The 21,187-nt window shown below is 40.9% G+C and overlaps 1 protein-coding gene across 12 annotated transcripts in view; it reads left to right on the plus strand.

Annotated features, from left to right (window-relative positions):
* The first annotated feature begins 6,172 nt into the window (after window positions 1-6,172).
* Window positions 6,173-21,187, plus strand: part of KCNMA1 (potassium calcium-activated channel subfamily M alpha 1) — a 439,539-nt gene continuing 424,524 nt past the window's right edge. For 9 of the 12 annotated variants that reach the window (XM_082286467.1, XM_082286457.1, XM_082286468.1 and 6 more), the window contains exon 1: window positions 6,525-7,196. In XM_082286467.1, coding sequence (XP_082142593.1) covers window positions 6,888-7,196 — 309 coding nt within the window. In that variant the 5' untranslated portion in view covers window positions 6,525-6,887. Of the gene's footprint in view, window positions 6,288-6,351; window positions 6,474-6,524; window positions 7,197-21,187 lie in introns of those variants that run through there. The other 3 variants (XM_082286462.1, XM_082286463.1, XM_082286461.1) reach the window with 3 other exon arrangements.

The raw sequence follows: 21,187 nt of genomic DNA on the forward strand, positions 1-21,187 counted from the left end.
GTTTGGTCACCAGGACCCACTCAGAAAAAGGGGAACTAGTGGTTTAAGAGAGACATTTTAAAGGTAGCTTTATTTATGTGTTTTCCATTTTGTTGATACATTGTTTAACTGCTATTTCTGTAGCTCCTTTGTTAGTCTATCTGTATTTCAACAGAGACTGCTACTATTCTGTCTTCAGAATATCCTGATACCTTCCTACTTTCTTCTCTGCTGGCTGGAAGGAAATACCATTGGCACAAACAGTAATAAACAGGCTCTGATTTGCATGAGTCAAGAGTGCTTTTAAGTGTTTGGATTGATGTTTATTAAGTGCACTTACAGACCTCAGACCATCTAACATGGCTTAATTAATATTGCTCCTGAAGTCATCATCTTGCTGTCACATTTTTTCAGACTCTAGCCATATGTTAATATTCTGTTATTGCATAAACCACACTAATTTTCCAATAAGAACTGAGATCCTACTGGCAAGAAATATCACATCTAATCAAAACCCACGTGATTTGGGAAACTTGGTAAGAATGAGGAAGTATGTATAGGTCTAACTCTTAAACAAAATACAAGGATATACAAGAATTGCTTCATTAAAATGATACAAAAAACCAAAAAACCCAAAGAAAATATTTTATGTTTGCAATATTCATTTTTATTAAATTTCTATTCATACCATATGGATTAGCGTGAACAAGGGATTTTCTTTAATATTTTATTTGGCTGGATTGAGCGCAAGGGTTTCAATACTCTGGAGATGATCACTCTGAATGATTGGGTGACCCATTAAAGCATTCTGCTGAGGTATGTCTTTGTCCTGCCAGCTGGAGGACTTTGCCAGGGTTAAGTGCCAAAATAGATCTCAATACAAAAGTTTTAACTAATTCAAGGAAATCGTTATGTAACCTCACTGCCAAGAATAGTGTTCACATATACAGTTACGGAGAGATGTGATGAGGTTGAATATATTCGTATTTGCAAAGTACTTTGATAAGAAGCTGCTACAGTGTGCAATATATTATCATGCTAAATATGTACTTCGGTCTTTGAACAGGGATTGGGCAGATAGAAAGTAAGCTAAACAGAATTTTCAGTTAATATGCACCGAAATAGGTTGTCTGTGAAAACAACAAAAGCTAAAGATAATAATTTGCCATGTGCAAATATATAGTTATGTGCATGTTCCTATAATCTACTGCTAATATGTCCTCTTTAGAGTCTTTAAGACAAGGACAGTAGATCCAACCTTACGTGCTTTATATCAGCATCTCAGAGAGCTAACATTTTGCATTACAACAAAAATCTCAGAATTATTTCATGATATGATTTTGTTCCAGTATCCATCTAATCACTACAAATGTATGATTTTTCACTCTACTACCAAGTAGAAGGACAAAGTAGAAGTAGTAAGGAATAGTATTAAAGTGAGGCTCAGAATTAATTATGCAAGACATTTGTGTTTATATCTGACACTGTGTCTCCAGCATTTGAAGTCAAGACCAAGTGCCCCACTAACCTCAGAAACACAGACCAAGCCCCTTGAGTAGAAGTACTTTTTATTATTATTTTATGCTATTTCTGTGTCTAAGTGCTTGCTCTGCCACAGCCACTGATGCTACATAATAGCCAACAGTGTGTTCTACAGGGACAACAAAAATGTGAAGGAGGCTGTTGGACACAAATAGTTGGAACTTTGAGGGTTTTTTTAACCTTGGAAAGTATTTACCTTTACTGAACCTTAAGCTACTTCTTCAACATTTTCTCTGTACCTTTAATCAAAGTTTAGGAAGGTTTTATATATAACCATTTAACAAAAATGTTGTGGTAAACAAGTTTATGGTGTACTGTTACATAAAGGCTTTTAGCCTTTTAAAATATAATTTCCCTCAAGATAATAACATGCAGTTGTTTTCTATCATTTCCCTGGACTCAGTCAGACCAAATGCCCTTAGGCAAAACTGGGGAGTAGACATTTATTCTCTCACATTTCATTTCCTAAGAAAAAAAATTATTTTTTGTATAATGTAGTCATCATTTAGAGAACACATAAATCTTAACACTCTTACTCCATTCATACGGATTTTTTTTCCAAACTGCCATGCCAAATTAATCCCTGGTGCAATATTGTGTCACCAGTGAAGCTGTGCCACTTACTTGCTTGGACTCTTCAGTTTTAATTGAAAGATTTATCATTCCAGAGTTTCTTTGTCTTCAGTACTTAATACATGGATCCTTGGAAACCCTGACTGCTCGGCCATCACTGTCTCTTTTCTTTATATAGTGTATCTTTTCCTTGTTTTTTAATCGTGGTTTCCTTTAATGGAATGCGTGGAAAGTTTTCTCCTATAAACAAAATAAAAAACCCCACTGTGATTTGTACTTGACTCATATAGGTACAGTTCTGCAACTTTATTTAGCTTTGTTGTGTTTAATTAAATAATTTGTTATAGATAACGTGTAAATGTGCAAGCTGTATTATGATTAAATGCAACAGCTTGTTCTTCCTCACATATTTAATTGCTAAAACCAAGAATGCCAAGGGGGTTGGATAATTGATGAACAGAGGTTTTAATTGCAAAGATCCAGGATTGATGAATATTTTAAATATTTCTGTGATACTGTACACAGAATATCCACAAGAGGGAACTGTTTTACATAAAGAGGAGTCATTTCCTTGCTGCTAAAACACTGCTTTCTGGAACCAAATCCTCCAGAATTATGTTGAGTAGGCATGACTGTGACCTGGACTACATGGTAGGAAGAGGAAAAACACAGGTCAGCAGAGTGTTTGTTATGTTCTGTAAAAGGTGTTGTTAACCAAGTAAATTTTGAGCTCTTGTGTTGAAATATTAAATAGACAACTAATCTGAAAACTAACCCATTTAAGTTTTCTGTTTGTTTGGAACACATCTCTCCAGGATGCAGAGCTGGAAAACCTTGTTTAGTCTGAAGACAACGTGAAACAGAGTTGTTGCCTCAGTAAATGAAGCATGCGGCCCCAGGGGGCTTTCTCAAACTCTGCTTTATAGAACCTGCACTGGAAAGCAGGCCTTCCCTTATTCATAAAGGAGTAAGCTCAAATGGGACTTAATGGAAGGGATATTCATTCAAGGATCATTTTTACCTCTGTCTATGAATAGGTGAACAAAATACAAAGTTGCCTACTTTGCTTTGTCTTTTGCAGATAATTCCTAGTAAAGAAACTTTCAGCTGGTAAGTCTCACCAACTGATATCAATATTTACTTTTCAGTGTGAGTTTCATCGTCAATATTTGTAGAACTGAGCTGTATTTATGTAAATAAAAGTTTTGTTTATACAGATAAACCAAAAGGTTTTCCCCTGGATAGATGGTATGAGATTTATAAACCAGGACTCCTAATGTATGTGTTGGTTGGTTTATGAACAGCATTTGAGCATCAGAACTTAAAGGCAGCCTTTTACAATTGATCACAATAAATCTCCTACCCCTGTCCAAACCTGCATGTGAACTTTGTGTGAATATGTTCAAATCAAATTATTTTAACCTACAGACTATATTGTGTGGTGCACTTTATTTGCTTTAGTCTGAATTTTTCTTTAGGACCATCTTTGGTATGTATGGGTACAGTATTATGGGGATGATATTTTAGAAGTCCTTAACGATCTTGTTTGCATCTGGAGTGCTCTTGAAACCAGTGTCTGCAGCACTCAGCTGCAGCACAGTATTGAGTCAAAGAAATACTTTTTAACTCGTACCTTTTGAATGCATAAAGCAAGAAAATGTATTTTCAGACTGCAGCCTCTCCACCAAATCTTCTGGGCCCCCTCAAACAACAGCAAGAGAGGATGTATGCCACAGCCATGCCTTCAGTGATTCACTCCTTGTTATCTGCCAGACCAGAATATGGAAGAAATTCCACCATGCAAAAGCCTTCCCTAGGATATGTTGTGCTGCTGCTCTTCATTGTCCTCATGTTTCAAGGTGCACAGGGCTTGTAGTTTCTATTAGCTATAAGAGTGTCTGTAAGTACCTGGCACTGCTGAAGATCAGACATCAAGTGCCTGTGTTACGATGCTCCTGCCCTTGTTCCACTCCTGGTGTTTGCTGATGGATAAAAGGATCCATAGGTATGTGTGCAGCTGTGAAAAGGGTGCTCCTTCAACACCAACACAGGAATGCAGAGCAAATGACCATCAGGAGCGGGTTCTGAGCCCAGGACCCAGGGCGTGTGATCCTGTCATGACAACACTTTGCAGTCCAGGTGGCTTTCTAGCTGTGGGGAGGGTTGGTAAAGAAAAGACATGGGAGGGGGCAACAGCTGTGGCAGGGCAGTCTGGGCTTGCATGTGGCAGCTGTGACGTGCAGTTTCTTTTCAATCTGTCTAGTTTTCTGCATCTCGAAATCCTCAACTTAATTCCGTTACAACAGACTCCTGGGAATGGCCTGCTTCAGGTCTGCTATGTAACGGACTGTTTTTGTCTGGGAAAAAGTAATGTTGCATTTTTCTCACCTGTATACACCTCCATATTATTTATTATCTAATGTCTTCTCTATTCAGAGACCTCTATTAAACCTTTCTTGAAAAACGAAGCTTTCTCTTGAAGGAACAGACTGGAGGAACAGAATGGAAGAAGATATCATGATAAACTCAGTTAGACAAATGGTGGTGTTATTGCATGAAAAAAGTGGGGGTGAGAGGGTTAGAGAGCCCCGTAAAAAGCTTTGGGAACTCATAAAATCTCATTACCTTCACGTAAGTAGAAAACAAAAACAAATAACCCCCTGGCAGGTGCAAAATCAGAAACTACTACTAGTAAAGGTTAAGAGATTACTATTTCATAATGGTGGCTCTCTGCTGGTATAGCAACTAGATAAGATGGGGGAATGTCACACACACAAAGGCTGCCGTATTTTACCCTTGGAAACATGTCAAGAGGATCTGCATAATACTTTGTACAGACAACCCAGTGAGCCAAATGGAGATTTTGATTTGTATATAAATGAATGCATATATAGACATATAATGTCTTTGCTTTTCAATGTGCATCTGAAAAAAAGTAGGAGACGACTATACAGATTTTCTTACTGGCTTCCTCCTTCCCCTCCATCCTCCCCAAGTGTGTAATTTTAAATTGTTACTTATATTTCTAAGGGTTAAATTCAGGAATGTTCTTGGGATGTGCGGCAATTTACGGTGTGTTTGCGGAGCGTTTGCAGTACTTCCCCGTGTCAATTAAAGACAAGCCACGGATGCCTTCAGCGGAAAAACCCACGCCACGGTCCCCGATGTTTATTTCACGCTTCCTTACCGCGTTTCCATGCCAGCTCCCCCCCTCCCGCGCCGTGCGCATCCCCGGGCACCTGCTGCTGCAGCTCAACCGCCTCCTGCGAGCCCCGAGCGCGCCCCCCTCCCTCCTCCCCTCCCTCCCCCGCTGCCCCCGGCTGCAGCCCCGGGCCCGCCGCCCCCGAGGGCGCCGTTGCGGCCGCGCTGCGGAGGGGTCGCTCTCGCCGTGGGGCCGCGCTGCGCGGCGGGCGAAGGATGCGGGCGATGGGCGCGGGGACCCGGCGGGGCTGCGGGGGCCGGGGCCGTGACTGCGCCGTGCGTTGGCCGCTGCGTCATGACATCCTTCGAACCGGCCCCGCGCACGGCCGGCGCGGGGGGGGCCGCTGCCGCCAGCCCCCGCCCCACCGCGGCTGCGGAGAGCGCGGCGCGGCGGCGATGGACGCACCGGGGCCGGCGGGACTTGTTGGAGCGGCAGCTCCCCGGCGCGGCCGGGCACCGCCTCGCCGCCACCTGTGAAGCGCCCGCCTCGGCACACAGCCCCCGCTCCCGCCTCGCCGTCCTCCGGAGCGGGCGCTCGGCGCTTCGGCGGCGCCGCGAGCGGGACCGAGCAGCCGCGGGGCGGGGAGCGCTGCCCATGGGGCGCCGGGAGCCCGCCTGAGCCGGCGCCCCCACCCCCGGCGGCAGCGGCAGCGCGGCACCCCCGGCCCGCCCGGCACCCCCGGCCCGCGGGGCCTTTGATGCGCCCCCGGAGCGGCCGCGGCTGCGGGGCCGTCGCGTCCCCCGGCGGCACAGAGGGAGGGGCGGGAGCCGGCGGCGCCGCTGCGCGTGTGGGAGCAACAGCCTGAGCGACAGCCGGGCCCTGGAGGGAGCTCCCGAAGGATGGGCGAGGAGGCGGCGGCAGCGGCAGCGCACTCACAGATGGGCCAGCGGAGGATGAATTAGGAGCCACAGGAGGCTGCTGCCGGCACCGAGAGGGGAAGAGGAGAGGAAGGGGCTGGACTTGGAAGAGGAGGAGGAGGAGGAGGAGGAGGGTGCGCGGGGGGGTGGGGGGGGGGGACTGAGTATCGCTAATAACAAGTTAAAGACTAATAACAATAATAACAGACCACCTCCGGGAGGATCCGCGGCGGAGGCTGAGTGAGGGATCCCCGCTGAGGCCAGCGGGGTCGCCGCGCTGGGTATCTTGGAGAGACGCTCAGAGGCATCAGTTTGTGGTGGTGCTGGATGATTTTTTTGGGGTGGGCGGGGTAGGGGCTGTGTATGCGGGAGAAAGAAGGGGTGGGAATCTGAGGAGGAGACTATATTTTTATTATTATTTTTAATTTTTTAAATATTATTTTCGCCGTACAAAGAGGACGCTCGGAATTCACCGGCCTGTCGGCTCCCGAGAGGGACCCGGGAATTGTGCGGTCGCTTCTCTTCACCTGCTTTTTTTTTTTTTTTTTTTTTTTGTTGGTTTGGTTTTTTGTTTGTTTTGATTTGGGGCTTTTTATTTTTATTACTCTCCTTATCCCTTCCCCGCTGAGCAGCGGCGGCAGCAGCAGCAATATGGCTGGTGATGGGCTTTTTGGGGGGCGCTGGCGGCGGGAGGAGCTCTCGGAAGCCCCTGCGCGCCCGGCTCGCTGTTAGCTATGGCAAATGGCAGCGGCGGCGGCTCCTACCCGGGCGGCAGCGGCAGCGGCATTAGAATGAGTAACAATATCAACGCCAACAATCTCAACACAGACTCGTCCTCCTCCCCCGTCAATGTGCCCAAGATGGATGCGCTCATCATCCCGGTGACCATGGAGGTGCCCTGCGATAGCCGCGGACAGCGCATGTGGTGGGCTTTCCTCGCCTCATCCATGGTTACTTTCTTTGGGGGACTGTTTATCATCCTGCTGTGGAGGACCCTCAAGTACCTGTGGACTGTCTGCTGCCACTGCGGGGTCAAAAACAAGGTAACTGCCCCTTCCCTTCCCCTCCTGCTGCCGGTGATGGTTTGTTGCGGTGGTGGTGGTGAGGAGTAGTAGGAGCCCAGCCTTACAGAGCAGGACACCTGGGCGAGGTGGCGGTGGAGCGGACGCCGTGGGGCTGTTGTTGATGGCAGTGTGCTGGCTGCTCTTGGCTTAGGGTTGCCACGGGCTGTTCGGAGCTGCAACGTGGGCAGTGTAGCTGGAGGGGTGAGGTGTTGGGTGCAGTCCCGAGGCGCCTCCCCCGTTCCCCCTTCTGTGTTCCACCCTACACAGGAACTCATTCGTTTTCATCTGGTGGCACGACAGTTAACACCTGGTGTCCGACGCTCGCCCTGTCGGAGAGGCGCATGCTGGTGTAGTGGGACGGTGCAGATCAGAAGTTTATATGCACCCTTGGGACCCCATACGATGGGGTGGGAGCTTGCATACGCTGATCTAAACTGTCAGTTGTCTTGTGGAATGAGAAACTTTGGCAAAATTGAAAGGCTGAATTTCTCACTCGAGGGAACCTTTACAAAGCCAGTTCCACTCCCTGAGAACCTTTGACGTTTCTGTTTGTTAGATTAAATGTAGCTATCTAGAAGTATTCTGTACATTTGTAAGTATTCACTTAACCTGAGTGTGAAGTCTTTGAGGCAGCCTCTCTGCCCCTTTGATTTTCGCATATTACCAGCTGGAAGAAAGCATGCGAAGTAAGTTCAGCTTCTGCTTTGAAGGGCCTATTTTCAAACCAAAGCTAAGAACTTGCTCAAGTCCAGACTTTAATTTTTGATTACGAAAAATGACATAGAAAGTGTTACAACTCTGTATTGTGAAAGTGGATTTTGACAGACCCCAAAATAGACCAGCAACTGGAGTTTCTCCCCTTCCCTTTTCACATTTTTTGGATTACAAATGGAATAATATCTGCTTCAGTTATTCCTGGCACACAGACACCCACAAAAACACACACACCTTTTAATATATGGTTGCTAGGTTGCTGGTTTGCTTTGACGTACAGTGAGCTGTCTTCCCCTTTCTCCTGTCCCCTCCCCCCTAAACACACAGCATATATGCCAGCTGTATGAAGGGCCCAGCATTTAGGGGAAACCAGAAACAAAGTTAGGGCATGGAAAGTTATGGTACTTGTTTGTCATGTAGTTTGGGTTGCCTAAATGAACCTCCATATTCCAGTTGGAAGTTAAACTATTACAGTGAACTTGGCCTATCTAGGGAAGGAGTGATTGCTAAAGTTAGGGAATAAAAGCTTTTAAGTCAGCCTGAAGCACCAGGAATCCTATCAGACAGCACTACTTTTCTATAGTCATTTTGTTTTTCATTCAACGCCAAACCTGAACTTACTTAGAGGGGTGTTAGCCAGGTATGATGACACAGCTCTAATGAATTTGTGGTAATAAGATACTATTTCCCACAGCAGTAAAAGGCAATTTTCAAGAAAGGGTGAGTAGTGAAGACTTAACCTTTGGTTTCATTGTGTATTTAGCATTTTCGTCTCCACAGAATGAGACAAATCTACAGAGGCTATCAGAGCTCTTGACGAAAAAGAAAAATCTGCAGGTTATTACCTCATGCTTCTTCTCTTAAGAGAGTAAGAAGTTAGAGACTTGTACACAGACTTCTTAGGCATGGTTTCTTGGTGGGTCCTGTTGGTCAGAGAATCCATTATTGGGACACAGAGTTAAAGCAGATCAGTCATTTCTTAACCGGTATAGAAAGGTGTGTGCAAATTGTCTTTAAAACCTCTTAGGCTAAATATGTCAGTTTAGTAACAGGCTTCGTCGAGGGGTTCAAACACTTCCAGTCCAAATAGCTTGACATACTGTGGCTATGGCAGGTTGTAAGATTTGAGTTTATTTCATCTTTGAGACTGAAGTTGTTCCATGAATGTCATTCCCTGGGGCAGGAGGATAAAGGGCTCTGCAGGTAGGGGGAGATATATGTCTCCTTTTAGATCCTATTTGTTCCACTTGTAAGGGTTTTCAAAAGTCTGGCGAAAAAGAACTTTCAAGGGCTGATCCTGCATTCCTTACATGATAAAATAGGGAGTTGGAGGGAATTCTGTGTATGCAAGGATGTTAGTTATAACTAGTTATTGCAAAACACTTTTCTAGTATTTAGGGTATAAAGGCTAACTGAAGCAACAACTGGAAATGTCTTAAAATTTGCTGTTACCAAGCACATACTTTGCTGCTTGGTGAGTTTGGAAAAGCTGTCAGTGAGAAATGTGAATGCATATATATGCTATGTTGACTCTATTGGACCTGCTACAAAAGCAATTTTAGAAGAAGTAGCTCCTCCTACTGCAGGATTGAAGAAGTTTTCTGCATATTAGGAGCTTTCCTTTCCTGTGCTGCCTCTTCTGCTGCTCCACAGGTTGCAGGGAAGTTGGGCTATCCAGCATCGTCTCACTACATGAAGAGCGGTCCCAGTGAGAGAGCTAAAAGAAATCTTTCTCATGTCTACTTTGTGTGGCCTCTTATTGAATAATTCACATAGATATATATATGAATAATTCAGAGTTAATGTGCTAATACTCATGTCTGTATCTGTTATTGCAAAGAACCACAAAACGTTTCATTTTTTTCTCCCTGCTATATTCTAAGCATGACGTATTCCATGGATTTGTCGATGATTGTTAACTTGACTGTGGGATGTAAAACTTTTTAATGGTTACGTAGAAGGATTTAGAATGTGATTTGTTTGGGGTTTCCCCTCTTCAACTTAGTCAGTTTAAAGTTGGAATTTAAAACTATGATATAAACAGTTTAACACTTTGTGGTATGAAATTTCATTACATTTTTTTTCCTCTTGGAGATGAGAAAGTCAAGATACTGTAAGTCAAGAATATGAAAACTACTAACAGAATCATTACCTCTTAAAATTCCGTATCTCATTTATGTAATTGTATGTGAATAGAACATTACTCTTAATCATGTACTAAAAATGATTGTAGAAGTTTTAGGATTTTCATGCTCCACACTTGCTTTGTGAGTTGGCATTTTAAAAAAATCTTACTAAAAAGTAAATCTTTACCTTCATTGTCAGTGTTTCATGTAGTGTGATAGTCACTACTATTGGAGCCCTTGTATTCCTTTATTTAATATGGTGTATAATTTTAAATGGAATTTTTCAAAATTAGCTACAGTGTATTTGCAACCAACCTTGAAAAAGGCTGGTTTTCTTCTCAGTGTTTACATCTACATTTTCAATAGTGCTTAGATACTGCTAAAGAACTTGTCATTGCTTTTTCTTTGTCCCCTGACCAACTCATTTCTGTTTGTGTATGAAAAGTAGAATGTGAGATTAAACTTCCTTGGACTGGACTCTGACATCATTAGCTCTTGTTTGTGGTAACAGCAGAAAAATAAATAAATCTGCATGGTGATGTGCACATAGGGGCTAAATGCATATTATACAGTCTGTAATTCTTTTGATTATATGGATCTGCATCGGCGTTTTCTGTGCTCCTGGAGGGCATTTGCTGCTGACATTATCTGATACCGTATTTTGGCTTTGAACAAACTCTAAAACATGACGAAGGAGCAGTGGAATGAGAGAGCCCAGGTTTGGGGCACAGTCAGCTCCTGGTGCTGGTCAGTGCAGAATCAAGCGGGACTTGTTTCCTGTTGAAGAATATGATACTGGACCCTTTATTGCTGCTCCTTGGTTCCCCAGTGAAGGGTACTTCTTATGGACCTTATGTCATCAGGCTCTAGCAGGTAGAAAATATCCTTACTGTGATGCTTTCAGTGTTTCGAAGAGCTTTTCCTCCCCACAACATGTACACATATAAAATGAAATTATGATTATAGGTAGCAGTTGCTAGCCTGAAATTACAAGTCCTAACAGTCTTCTTTGACCTTCGTCTCCTTATTTCTGAAATGTAGTAATTTACACAGTGCTAGATTTGGTCAGTAGAAACCAAGCAACATTCCCATTTATTTTGAATAGAAAAAACCCTGGTTTTGCTGGAAATAAAATATTTGCAGAAGTTGTCTTTGAAAAGTTAACAATTTCAACTCAAAACTCTAAAGCCAGAGAAAACTTTTAAGTGGATAAGTTTAAGTTGTCTGTAAAACAAGCAGTATTCATTCCAGGCTGGCTCTCGTGTGGGCGAGGTTTGTTGGTTTCTGAGTGATATCTGCACGAACATCCTCTCCAAATAAAGAAACAAATTTGAAGCATGATCTATTGAGAAAAGTTTGAGTGTACAGTGGGAGATACATGTGGACACATAATGCAGGAGATCCCTTCATTCAAATCTGTACGTGGAAACGTCACCTTGACTCCCGTGAAGATGTACTGTGCAGCAGCATATGATGAACAACTGGAAGGCTCAAGGGATTAGCGGCAACTGTAATGCATTTTGCTTGTTAGTCACATGCACAGCCTGGCTCAGTCATTCCTGTCTCATGGCTGTCAGGTGGTCTGCACACAATTACTCCGGGAAAGCCTCACCAGACAGGTTGCCAGTTGAGAGATGGCCATGGTGAGGAGGTCAAGGTCTGAAAGAAAAGGTACTTCGCAGATGGTGTTTCTACAAGCAGAAAAGGGTGCTGGTGTGGAGAGGTGTATGCTGCTGTTTTCCATGCACTGAAAAGGAAGATACTCTGGCTCTCTGGAGCTTATAAAGGATTTCACATTTTATAAACACATGCTCAAATAGGTTATGCATGCAGAAAAGAGAATTTAAACAAGGATTTAACCTGTAAATCATTCTCTACCAAAACGTTATTTTGGTACAGTATCATTTTCAAGGCTTTGCAACACATACATTTAAGGAGAACATCTGCATTCAGAAAGAACTTAAAAATCTCACATTTGCAAATCTCTAAGTGCTGGTTGAAAACCATTAGATTTCACCTTTTTTTCCAGTTTAGCTCAATAGAAGAAATGCCTATAATAGCAAACAGAAAGCTTTTAAGTAACACTGATCCATGTACTCAGTTTTGATGAGCTGGGATTTCTGAATGTGAAATAAGGGCAGTTTACAGCCCCAGAGACAGAAACACGGAACATTTAGAGAGCACTAGCCCTAAGTATAACCTCTGCAGGGATGGGATCTAATGATTATAATTAAAACCAGCAATGATCATACTTGGATGTCCTGTATTATTGCAAGAAAGTGGATTGTGAATCTTAGTCATTGAGTGTCCTTCCTGGGACAAATCCTAAAAAGAAGCAGTAATCTCTAGACAGCAGGCACAACACAGAGCAGCAGTCAGTGTTCCTTCTGAGATTGGCTCTGCTATTCTGTGGAATCCAACTCAGAGTGACAAAAGTTTATGTGAATTTCAGGGCTGGCTGGTGATAATTCCCCAGCAGGATCAGGCTGTAGTTCAGCAGCAGCAAGGCATCCTGTAGTGTGAGGTTGGGAGGGTAGCAGTCACAGGGGAGGTGCAAACATAAAAATAACACTAGATGAAATTGGGGAACAGGGTATCCCTTTGATTCTACTAAACATACCTAGTCACATTGCATAGAAATGTGTATTTTACATGTATGAAAATTACTGAACTACCAGTAGTCTGAGGAAGGCACAGTGAATACAACTTGTGGAGGTTTTCTAAGGGAAAGGTTGCTGAAACATTATGTGTGGGTGTTAATGGTTAAAAAATATTTTTCTCCCCCACATATGATTTTAGTGGCTAAAGGAAATGAACTACACTTTGAAAAGCTCTTGTAAAAAGCTGTGTTTCTGTAATGGGTTTATATGCTGCTACATGTCCGAAGGCTTAGAATCCTAGAATATCTTGTGTTTGGAAGGGAGCTGTAACGATCATTGAGTCCAGCTCCCTGCTCCTTGCAGGAATACAATGCCTCACTGGGAAGTGAGTGCAAAACTCTGTTAGATCACAAGACTACACTAGCATTTATGCAAAATTATACAGGACTAAATACACCAGTTCCAAATTAGAACTCATGGTTTATAAGTGTGGGCACGTTGTCCGGGGCACACAGGTCACCTTGGGTGACAATGGAGGGTGGAAAAGCAGCAGAGTCTGAATAAATGAGAAGGAATGATACCTATCTTCCATGCCTGTCAGAGACATATTGGTCAGGAAGGGCCCATCTTGAATCCTGATGGTATTTATAGCCTGAGAATACATTGGGTTTTCATCTTTGAGAGGAACACTTCATTTCCATATATAGTATACATAGTTCTGTTTAAATGAATGTGCTGCCACTGAAATGTGTTGAGTTTCGTTTGCTTTGAGATGATATATTGCATGTATTTGTCTGTTTGAGAGTTACAGAAATGAGAGAGTTATCCAAGGTCTGTTGAAATAGAGGGAAGCAGTCCTAATAACTTCAATAGCTTTGGACTCAGGCCTAGATGTTCACAGTGTCCTAGATGAATTAGATTTAAAAAAAAAATCTTATGTTAACATTTTAAGCTTTTAAAAGCTTTTTTCTTTTATTGTAGCAAGTTGTATTTACTTGGTTTGTGGCCATTATGTCTGAGATTTCAACATCAGAAACATAATATTTAAAAGTTACACATCGTATGTTTCCATTCCGGTCAAGAATTATACCTTCTGCCAGGCTCCCCTTGGAAATTAAAACTTGAGTGCTTGAATGGCTGATAATATCCTATAAGGATATCTCTCCTGCAAGCTGATGTGCAATGGTAAATGTTGGCTCTTTTTTTAGAACTGCAGTAAGTGCACATTTAGTGGAACTGGCAGAGGTCCCTTGCCCCATGGATCACCTGCAGGACAGACATATGTGCAGCTGCAGCTCTGAGTCCTGGAAATCTTTTTGCATGTCCTGAGCTTACTACCTAAGTTAAGTATCAGAACTGCTACCATAGAGTGGGGGAAAAGCTCCAAATTCATCATCACCAGGACACAAAAATGGGGAGGAATACTGTAACCTCATCAACAATTGCAGCATGACACAACAACTGAATAGCTTATCCCTGTAACTGTTAAATACAGGTCTACTGTGTTGCTTTTTTATTGCTGTTTATATAATAAAGTTATAATACAGTTTTGTTTCCCCTTTGTCCAAGCAAATGATGACTAAATATTTTGGCATACTTGATTATATTTCATTCATTTTTCATGGTATCTTTTACATTTTTATCTAATGGCTTAGCTCATCTCTTTTTTTAAAACTAGAAGGGTGACTCACTTTTAATATGCTATTACTATTATTATTATTAGTAATGAGATTAACTTCAGCACTACTGGTGTTGGATTAATTTTCTATTTTAAGTATAGAGAAAACATTGTTACAGATAGATCTAAAAAAACCTGTTTGCAAATGGTGACTTTAATATTGCAAAAATAAAGAGAAGAGTATTAGGATGATTCTTTGTTCAAGCATCTTGTAAGTCTTTCTAGTATAAACTCAGTTAAACACATTTTAGTTGTGATTGTGCACAGATATTGTGCGGGACAGAAATTTTTTGGAACGGGTTACTGACTTCTTGAACCTGCAATGGTCCTGGTTGGTGTAGAGCACTTCAGGTGCTGCAGATATGGTGAATCCTTTGGCTACAAGTGATTTCACATAACTTTTTTTGAAAGTGAGTTTGCAGATCAACAGGCAGAAGGTTTGTGATGTTCTTACATTTTCTAGGTTATCATACTAAAAGTATTGTTTCATAAAGAAGCTGACAAATTCTACTTGGGTTTTGAGGACTGAACGAAAAAAATCTCCTTATTCCTTTTCCTTTTAGTCGTAAGAACAGCTTTGGTAGGAGAAAACATTGCAGAGTCTGTCTGTATGTGGTGCAAGCATTTTTCCCCATGAGGGATTTTTTTTAATGCTTTGATTATACACTTCTGATAAATTGGTTTTGTTATATGGGAAATTTTCCCAGCATTTGGTGGTAATTTTCTTATACTATATATATATACAGTACACTGATACCTGAAGGTTTCTGTTTCCTTCAGGATCAGAAACAGGACTGCGGGCTTTATGTTTGCATTATTTTTGTATCACTTAAGACTCTCAGCTATAAGCATGTTTCTTTTCTTTCACTCTTTATGGGCCTGCTTTCTGATTTAAGGCTGTACAAAATTTTACCTGACTAAATGCTGGTTTTCCTCCTTTGACACTGCCTTAGATGTTTGTAGTGGTTTGGTCTGCTAACCTATGACAATGTTTAACCTCTGGTGTTGTCTTTTGGTGAGTCAGAAGAGCGGAATTCATATGACAGATCTCTTGTTCCTGAGAGAAAACAGCACTAAAAACTTCACAGTTTTGATATTTGGAAAAATAATTTTAGCTGCTTTGCTGGAATGTGTCCCTAGGATATAATAAAATTTTAATTTATAAAAGTGGAAAATGCTGTCCAACATGTGGAGCTTTGATTCTGCCTGTATGATGTAAGAGATAAAGTTTTAATGCTAACCTAAATGATATGTATGATAGGAAGACTGTGGTATCTCTGTGTTGCCAAGTGAATGATTCTGTGTGATTCCAGGAATGAAAGAAAAAAACATTTGCTTTTTCTTATTTCCTGTTGATGGCACTGTGCTTGTTATTAAGTTATGCATAATTTTATAACAAAACTTACACAGCAGTTGTTTAGGTCAAATGTGTGGAACTTGCACCACTTGCACAAAATAGCTGTTTAGACATCAAAATTTATATTTAAGTTCTTAATAAGGTCTTAATCTGAATTGATTTCAGTCAGTTTCAGTTCATTTCAGAAAGAGGTATTATTGCTCTTGAAAACTTTTTTCTTTATTCAGATGTTTATTCATAAACATAAACGCTAAAATCCATGTATCTTTTTTTTTATTTAATGTTGACCTTACACATCATACTGTAGACTTGAGTTGGTTTTACTGAATCTCCTGGCTTTTCTGTGTATATGTATATAGGGGAGGATAGTCAAGCGTTTGTAAAGTTACACACTGTTTTAGAGCTCTGCATTAGCATCTAATAGTTTTAATTTTAATTTTCTTTTAGCTAAGAGGTTGATACATACCCAACAATAAAAATATATATATTTTGAGGTGATTGCTCTTACAAATAACTGTAATAAAAATTAAGTTAAAAATAATTTTTTTCATGCTTACATTTTGAAAACGTTCCTGAAATTTCCGTGGCCATAGTTACTTTAATAAACCTATAAAGTGAGTTAATTTAAGGAGTGTGGGTGGGTGTGTTGGAGGTGACTGGGTGATGGACAGAGCTCCAGACTGTCATCCAGCATTTAACTGGATGCTCTTGAGTGTAGGGGAATACCAGTTTGTTTTAGAGCATAGCTGATTGCATGATTATTTCTGTGAAGGTGTGCAAGTCTTATTTTGCAGTGTTTGCATCTACTTTATGCTTTGGTATGAAGTGAAGGTGATGTAAAGCAGACCTGATTTGATCTAATGCCTGTTGAAGTTAAGTTACATCACTTACAACTTTTTAAAACACAAATTTAATCCATCAGAGCAAGTGGAGTGTTTTGTGGCAGCAGTATTTTTTTATTTAGTCTTCTAAGACTGGGCTTATTATCTTGAGGTGCTGGCTTGACAGTGCTAATAAATCCAAACTTTAAGTCTCTGAAGAGACTTGCTGCGAGGAACCTGAGCTGTGTAGACTGGCAGGTAGTGGTAGCTCCAGATCCTAAACCTTTCTGTGTGTTTTTAGGTCTTTTTACTGAGCAGAAATGATTTAATAGGTAAAAGTTGAATGCTGAAAGGTTTTAAGAGAGGTTGTTTTATTATTGCCATGCTAAGTATTGATTTCATGGTGTCCTTCGGAGGATAGGGTTTTGGTTGACTTGGGCATGTAGCTGGATGACTTTTGAGAGTAAACTGTAGCTTTCCCAGCGTGATTAGGTAGATTCCTTTCAGGTGAAACTATTTAGGAAGATGAGCTCCAACAGCACACCTGGTCTGCTCCGTCTGTTAAGGGGCCTGGAGTCCCTGCAGCTGGTTTGAATTAGTCTTGAGGGTGTAAATGCTGAAGTGCAGGCATTGTGGACCTTTTTTATTCTCTTATGTGTGTCGTGCTCTTCCTCAAGGTAAAGTCAACCATGCTTGTAAGGGGGAAGCCTGGATGAACTTTTTAATAAATGTCTAGCTTTTTTTTCTTAACTAGTATACAGTGTCTGTACAGCTGCTCACAGTTGGTCTGTCAGGACGCTGCTCCTTTTATTATGCTGTAACTCTGACTTAAGGGTTAAGCTTATGCTCATGGACTTTCTGTTGGTGCTTCAGATGTGCTGGCCCTGGGAGGCTCCTGGGGCAGGCTGGGGTTGGGATAGTGAGCTGGCAGAGGTGGTGGTGGTGGTAAGGCTGAGACAGTGGATGATATCTTACTGCTTTGAAATGTTACAGGTGCTCTGGGTGTGTCAGAACTATTGATTAATTTCAGTAAAACTACTGTAAAATGACCCTTTAAAAATTTTTATTGATCTTCTGAGAACTTTGGCAAGTGTATGAAATCTGTATGGATAAAACTGTTACAGGTGCTCTGGGTGTGTCAGAACTATTGATTAATTTCAGTAAAACTACTGTAAAATGACCCTTTAAAAATTTTTATTGATCTTCTGAGAACTTTGGCAAGTGTATGAAATCTGTATGGATAAAACTGTTACCATTTGCTGTAGCTGAGGGGGAGGAAAATGGTTTGGGATGGGTTGCTTAAAGCAGCTGCTGCCTATTTTACCTAATCTGAGGTAACAGGTACTAGAGTTTGGTGCCCAGGGTGTTGTTTTCTATAGGTGAGAATTGGAGTTTTATTTTCAAAACATTTAGAAGAAGTGGAGAGAAAGGTAACAATAGCTCAAATTAAAGGTAGAAGTTCTAGAAAAGCTTCTGGCAATATAAACAGACCTCTTGAGGCTGTGCCTCACGAGTATTTGTGTTCTCCCAGCTCAGTCAAAAATATTTATGAACAAAAAGTAAAGGAACAGTTTAAAATGCAGACTGTTTTTATAACTGGTTCTCAGGTTGAATTGTGTTTTCCTTGGGACAAGTTTCGGTCCCACGTACAGATTGTTTTTAGCAGTGAGCACAAGGGTTTTCCATTGATTTGTAAAATACTCTTTGGATTTTAAATGGTATGTACTTGCAGGTTATTGTTACAACTCCCATAGAAAATACATACTTCTATGAATTAAAATTGATGGCTCTACTGGTTGTAGCTAAATGAGAATGTGCTCTGAGAGCTGATGAAAATGACAGTTCAAATTCTGTGCCTTAAGACTGTAGCAGTGTTAATATCAGAGAAAGTATAGGGGGTTCTTCACCCCTTTAATTATATTGCTGTTGGATCCTGAATGTCTGGTTTTATGTTGTCAGCTTATTTGGGTTAATTGGGCTGCTTTCTAATAATTTATAAGACCATAAAGTTAAAGTATTGGATGATTAAGTCACTGAGATTGGCTCAGTTGGTCAGAGTATAGTGGTAACACCAAGGTTGTGGGTTCAATCCCATATGGGCCATTCACTGAAGAGTAGGACTTGATGATTCTTGTGGGTCCCTCCCAACTCAGAATATCTGTGATTCATTCTTTTCTTAAACAAGCTCAAACCCTTACAAATCAATTATTTTACATTTAAAAAAAAGTTTAATTCAGGGCGTATTTTGTAGCAAATGCTACATTGATATAAGGTATTTTAAAAAATAATCATTATAGTCTTCAGAATTTAATTGTAGGTTGTTCCTGTTTGTCCTCTGGCCTCAGTCATTTGGTTAGATTATGTAGTCTGGAGTTAATGCTCTGTGTCTCACCAGACTTCTGAAGGTGAAAGCCTGAGATTCTTGTTTAGTTGTGTGACAGTGGAGCTAGAACTTTGTGCAAATGTTTTAATATCGGGAGAGATGCAGTGTGTCTGTTATGGAGATGGACCTTGGAGAATTAGCATCACTTACAAGTGGTGCAAGCTGGTTTGTGTTTTGTATTGATGCATTTTAAGTAAAACTAATTCCTGCACTGTGTCAGTGCTTCAGCATCGTTTGTTCTGTTTAGAGGGCTGAAAGGCTTATGTTTTATTGTAGCATATCCTGCAACTGGGAAAATTCATTATTGCAGCTCTAGGATATTGTTGTGAAATGCTCCACCCTATATGAGGAACATTGTGCATTCAAAATTTGACTTAGCAATTTAGAAGACCTATCTCAACTATTTTTCTGCTGTAGTATTCTGAGGCCACTTGGTTTTGCTGGCTTAGTTATGCCAGATCCTATTACCAGCTTTGACAAAGGGGCGATCCTCTGCCTCATGCATCTTATGAGGTAAAAGCAGATAATAAGGAGAAAGCCAGGAGGGGAGGAGGACTGTCAAAGAACTGATTTGTCCTAGTCCATATAAAGCAACCTAGTGATTAAGATAAGCAGGTGATTTAATTAACATGCATCCACTCACCCCTTTTGTTAAATTCATGAAGGGAATGCAGTTTGAGTCCTTTAGAGCAGTTACAATTTTAAAGAGCTACAGGTGGTTAGAAGTTGCTGTGCCGTTCTAAGTTCCTGTGAAGATTTATTTTTTTACATGAGGAGAGAATAAAAGGAATGAAAAAAAGTGCTTTAATTTAGATGGGATGAAATTTTAGCTGTAGTATATTGAGGAATTTTTAAAAAGAGAAGGGAATGAAGGCAGGTGACAAGAAGGAGGGATTCTGTCTAGTTCAATATGCACTGTATGGTATTCACTTTATATGCAGACACTTGGAATGTGCTTGCTTTATTGCCATTAAAAAAAACCAAACACAGTTTTTGAGTTTCCATATCCACATTTGATTTAAGGAATTATCTTACTTTTAGGATCTAGGAAGGTTCCCAGTTAAACATATGCTTGTTGGTTTTACTATTTTTAGCTTCTTTGAACAGCACGTGTTCTCCTGAGATATTTATTTGTGAATGTTGTATTCTGTTCTTAAAAGGAAAATCTCTCTCTGTCTAGATTCTTTTTCTGTATCCAAGAAAGGAAAGGACCAGGGTTCTTGTCAGTGCTTCTTCGAAATCCTAGGAGACGGGGTAAATTAATTAAATCTAAAATGGATCCATCTGGTAGTGCTAGCAATGCCAGGGGAGAACAGGTGAAAGAATCTGAGCCAGGAAAACAGATAGTGCATTGTATAACATGTAAAGTTCTTAGTGACACACTGCTATCAGAAGACTAATCTTGGTGTTAGGCTTTTTACTTTTTGTTTAATCTTGTTTTTAAATCGGAGGGTTAAGGGGGTAGTTTGAAATGCTTGTTTCTGCTGCACTGATAAAAAAACTAAATTTTTTTTTTCATTATTAATAAAAGGCAAATGTATTTAGTCCAACATGCAAGAAACATACCATTTCCTTTATGGGTTTGTTTGAAAATAAATGGGTTGACATTGTTTAAAACAAAAGTGAAATGAAGTCAATTTCAGAAAAATCATTTACCATTTAAATTTAGAAAGGTGTTATGCAAAACAAAAATCACAAAAGGTATGGTGCCAACTCAGTTTTGCCCCCAAATTTGTGTAAGAAGAATACAAAATGTCTATGCAGACTTTTTTGTTGCCAAAATTACCTTGTTTAAATTCCTGGCAATATTTTGAAGGTAGTGATTGCATCACTGGGAATAGGAATGTAAAAATGACTGTAAAAATTGAAATGTATTACCTGTTTGGGGAGGCATGAAAAGGTAAACAGTATAAATGCTGGGAAGAAGTGAATTAGATTAGAAGAGAAATGGCAATGAGGAGATTAACAGACAGTGTCTGTTCGCAGCGCAGGGTTTTCGTTTGGCAGGGCTCCTCAGCACACATTCCCATTTTATTATGGCACCAGTTTGACATGGTTTCTGTGTCATTGCCTGTGTTATGGGGCATGTGTCTGAGAGAAGGCTGCTAATGTGCAATCTCTGTGGAAATCGGTTTCATCAGGGCAGGTGCCTGGGCCTTTTGGTGTGACTTTAAAACAAGTAGAGAAAGTAGGCCATAGAGCTTTTTGGGAACTTAGGAGCTTAGTAGCTAGATCTTTATCCAGCTTAAAAAAAAGAAAAAAATCCATGTCATTATCTACCTTTAAGTCAA

The sequence above is a fragment of the Coloeus monedula genome, assembly GCF_965178545.1.
Source record: "Coloeus monedula genome assembly, chromosome: 8".
Classification (NCBI taxonomy): domain Eukaryota; kingdom Metazoa; phylum Chordata; class Aves; order Passeriformes; family Corvidae; genus Coloeus; species Coloeus monedula.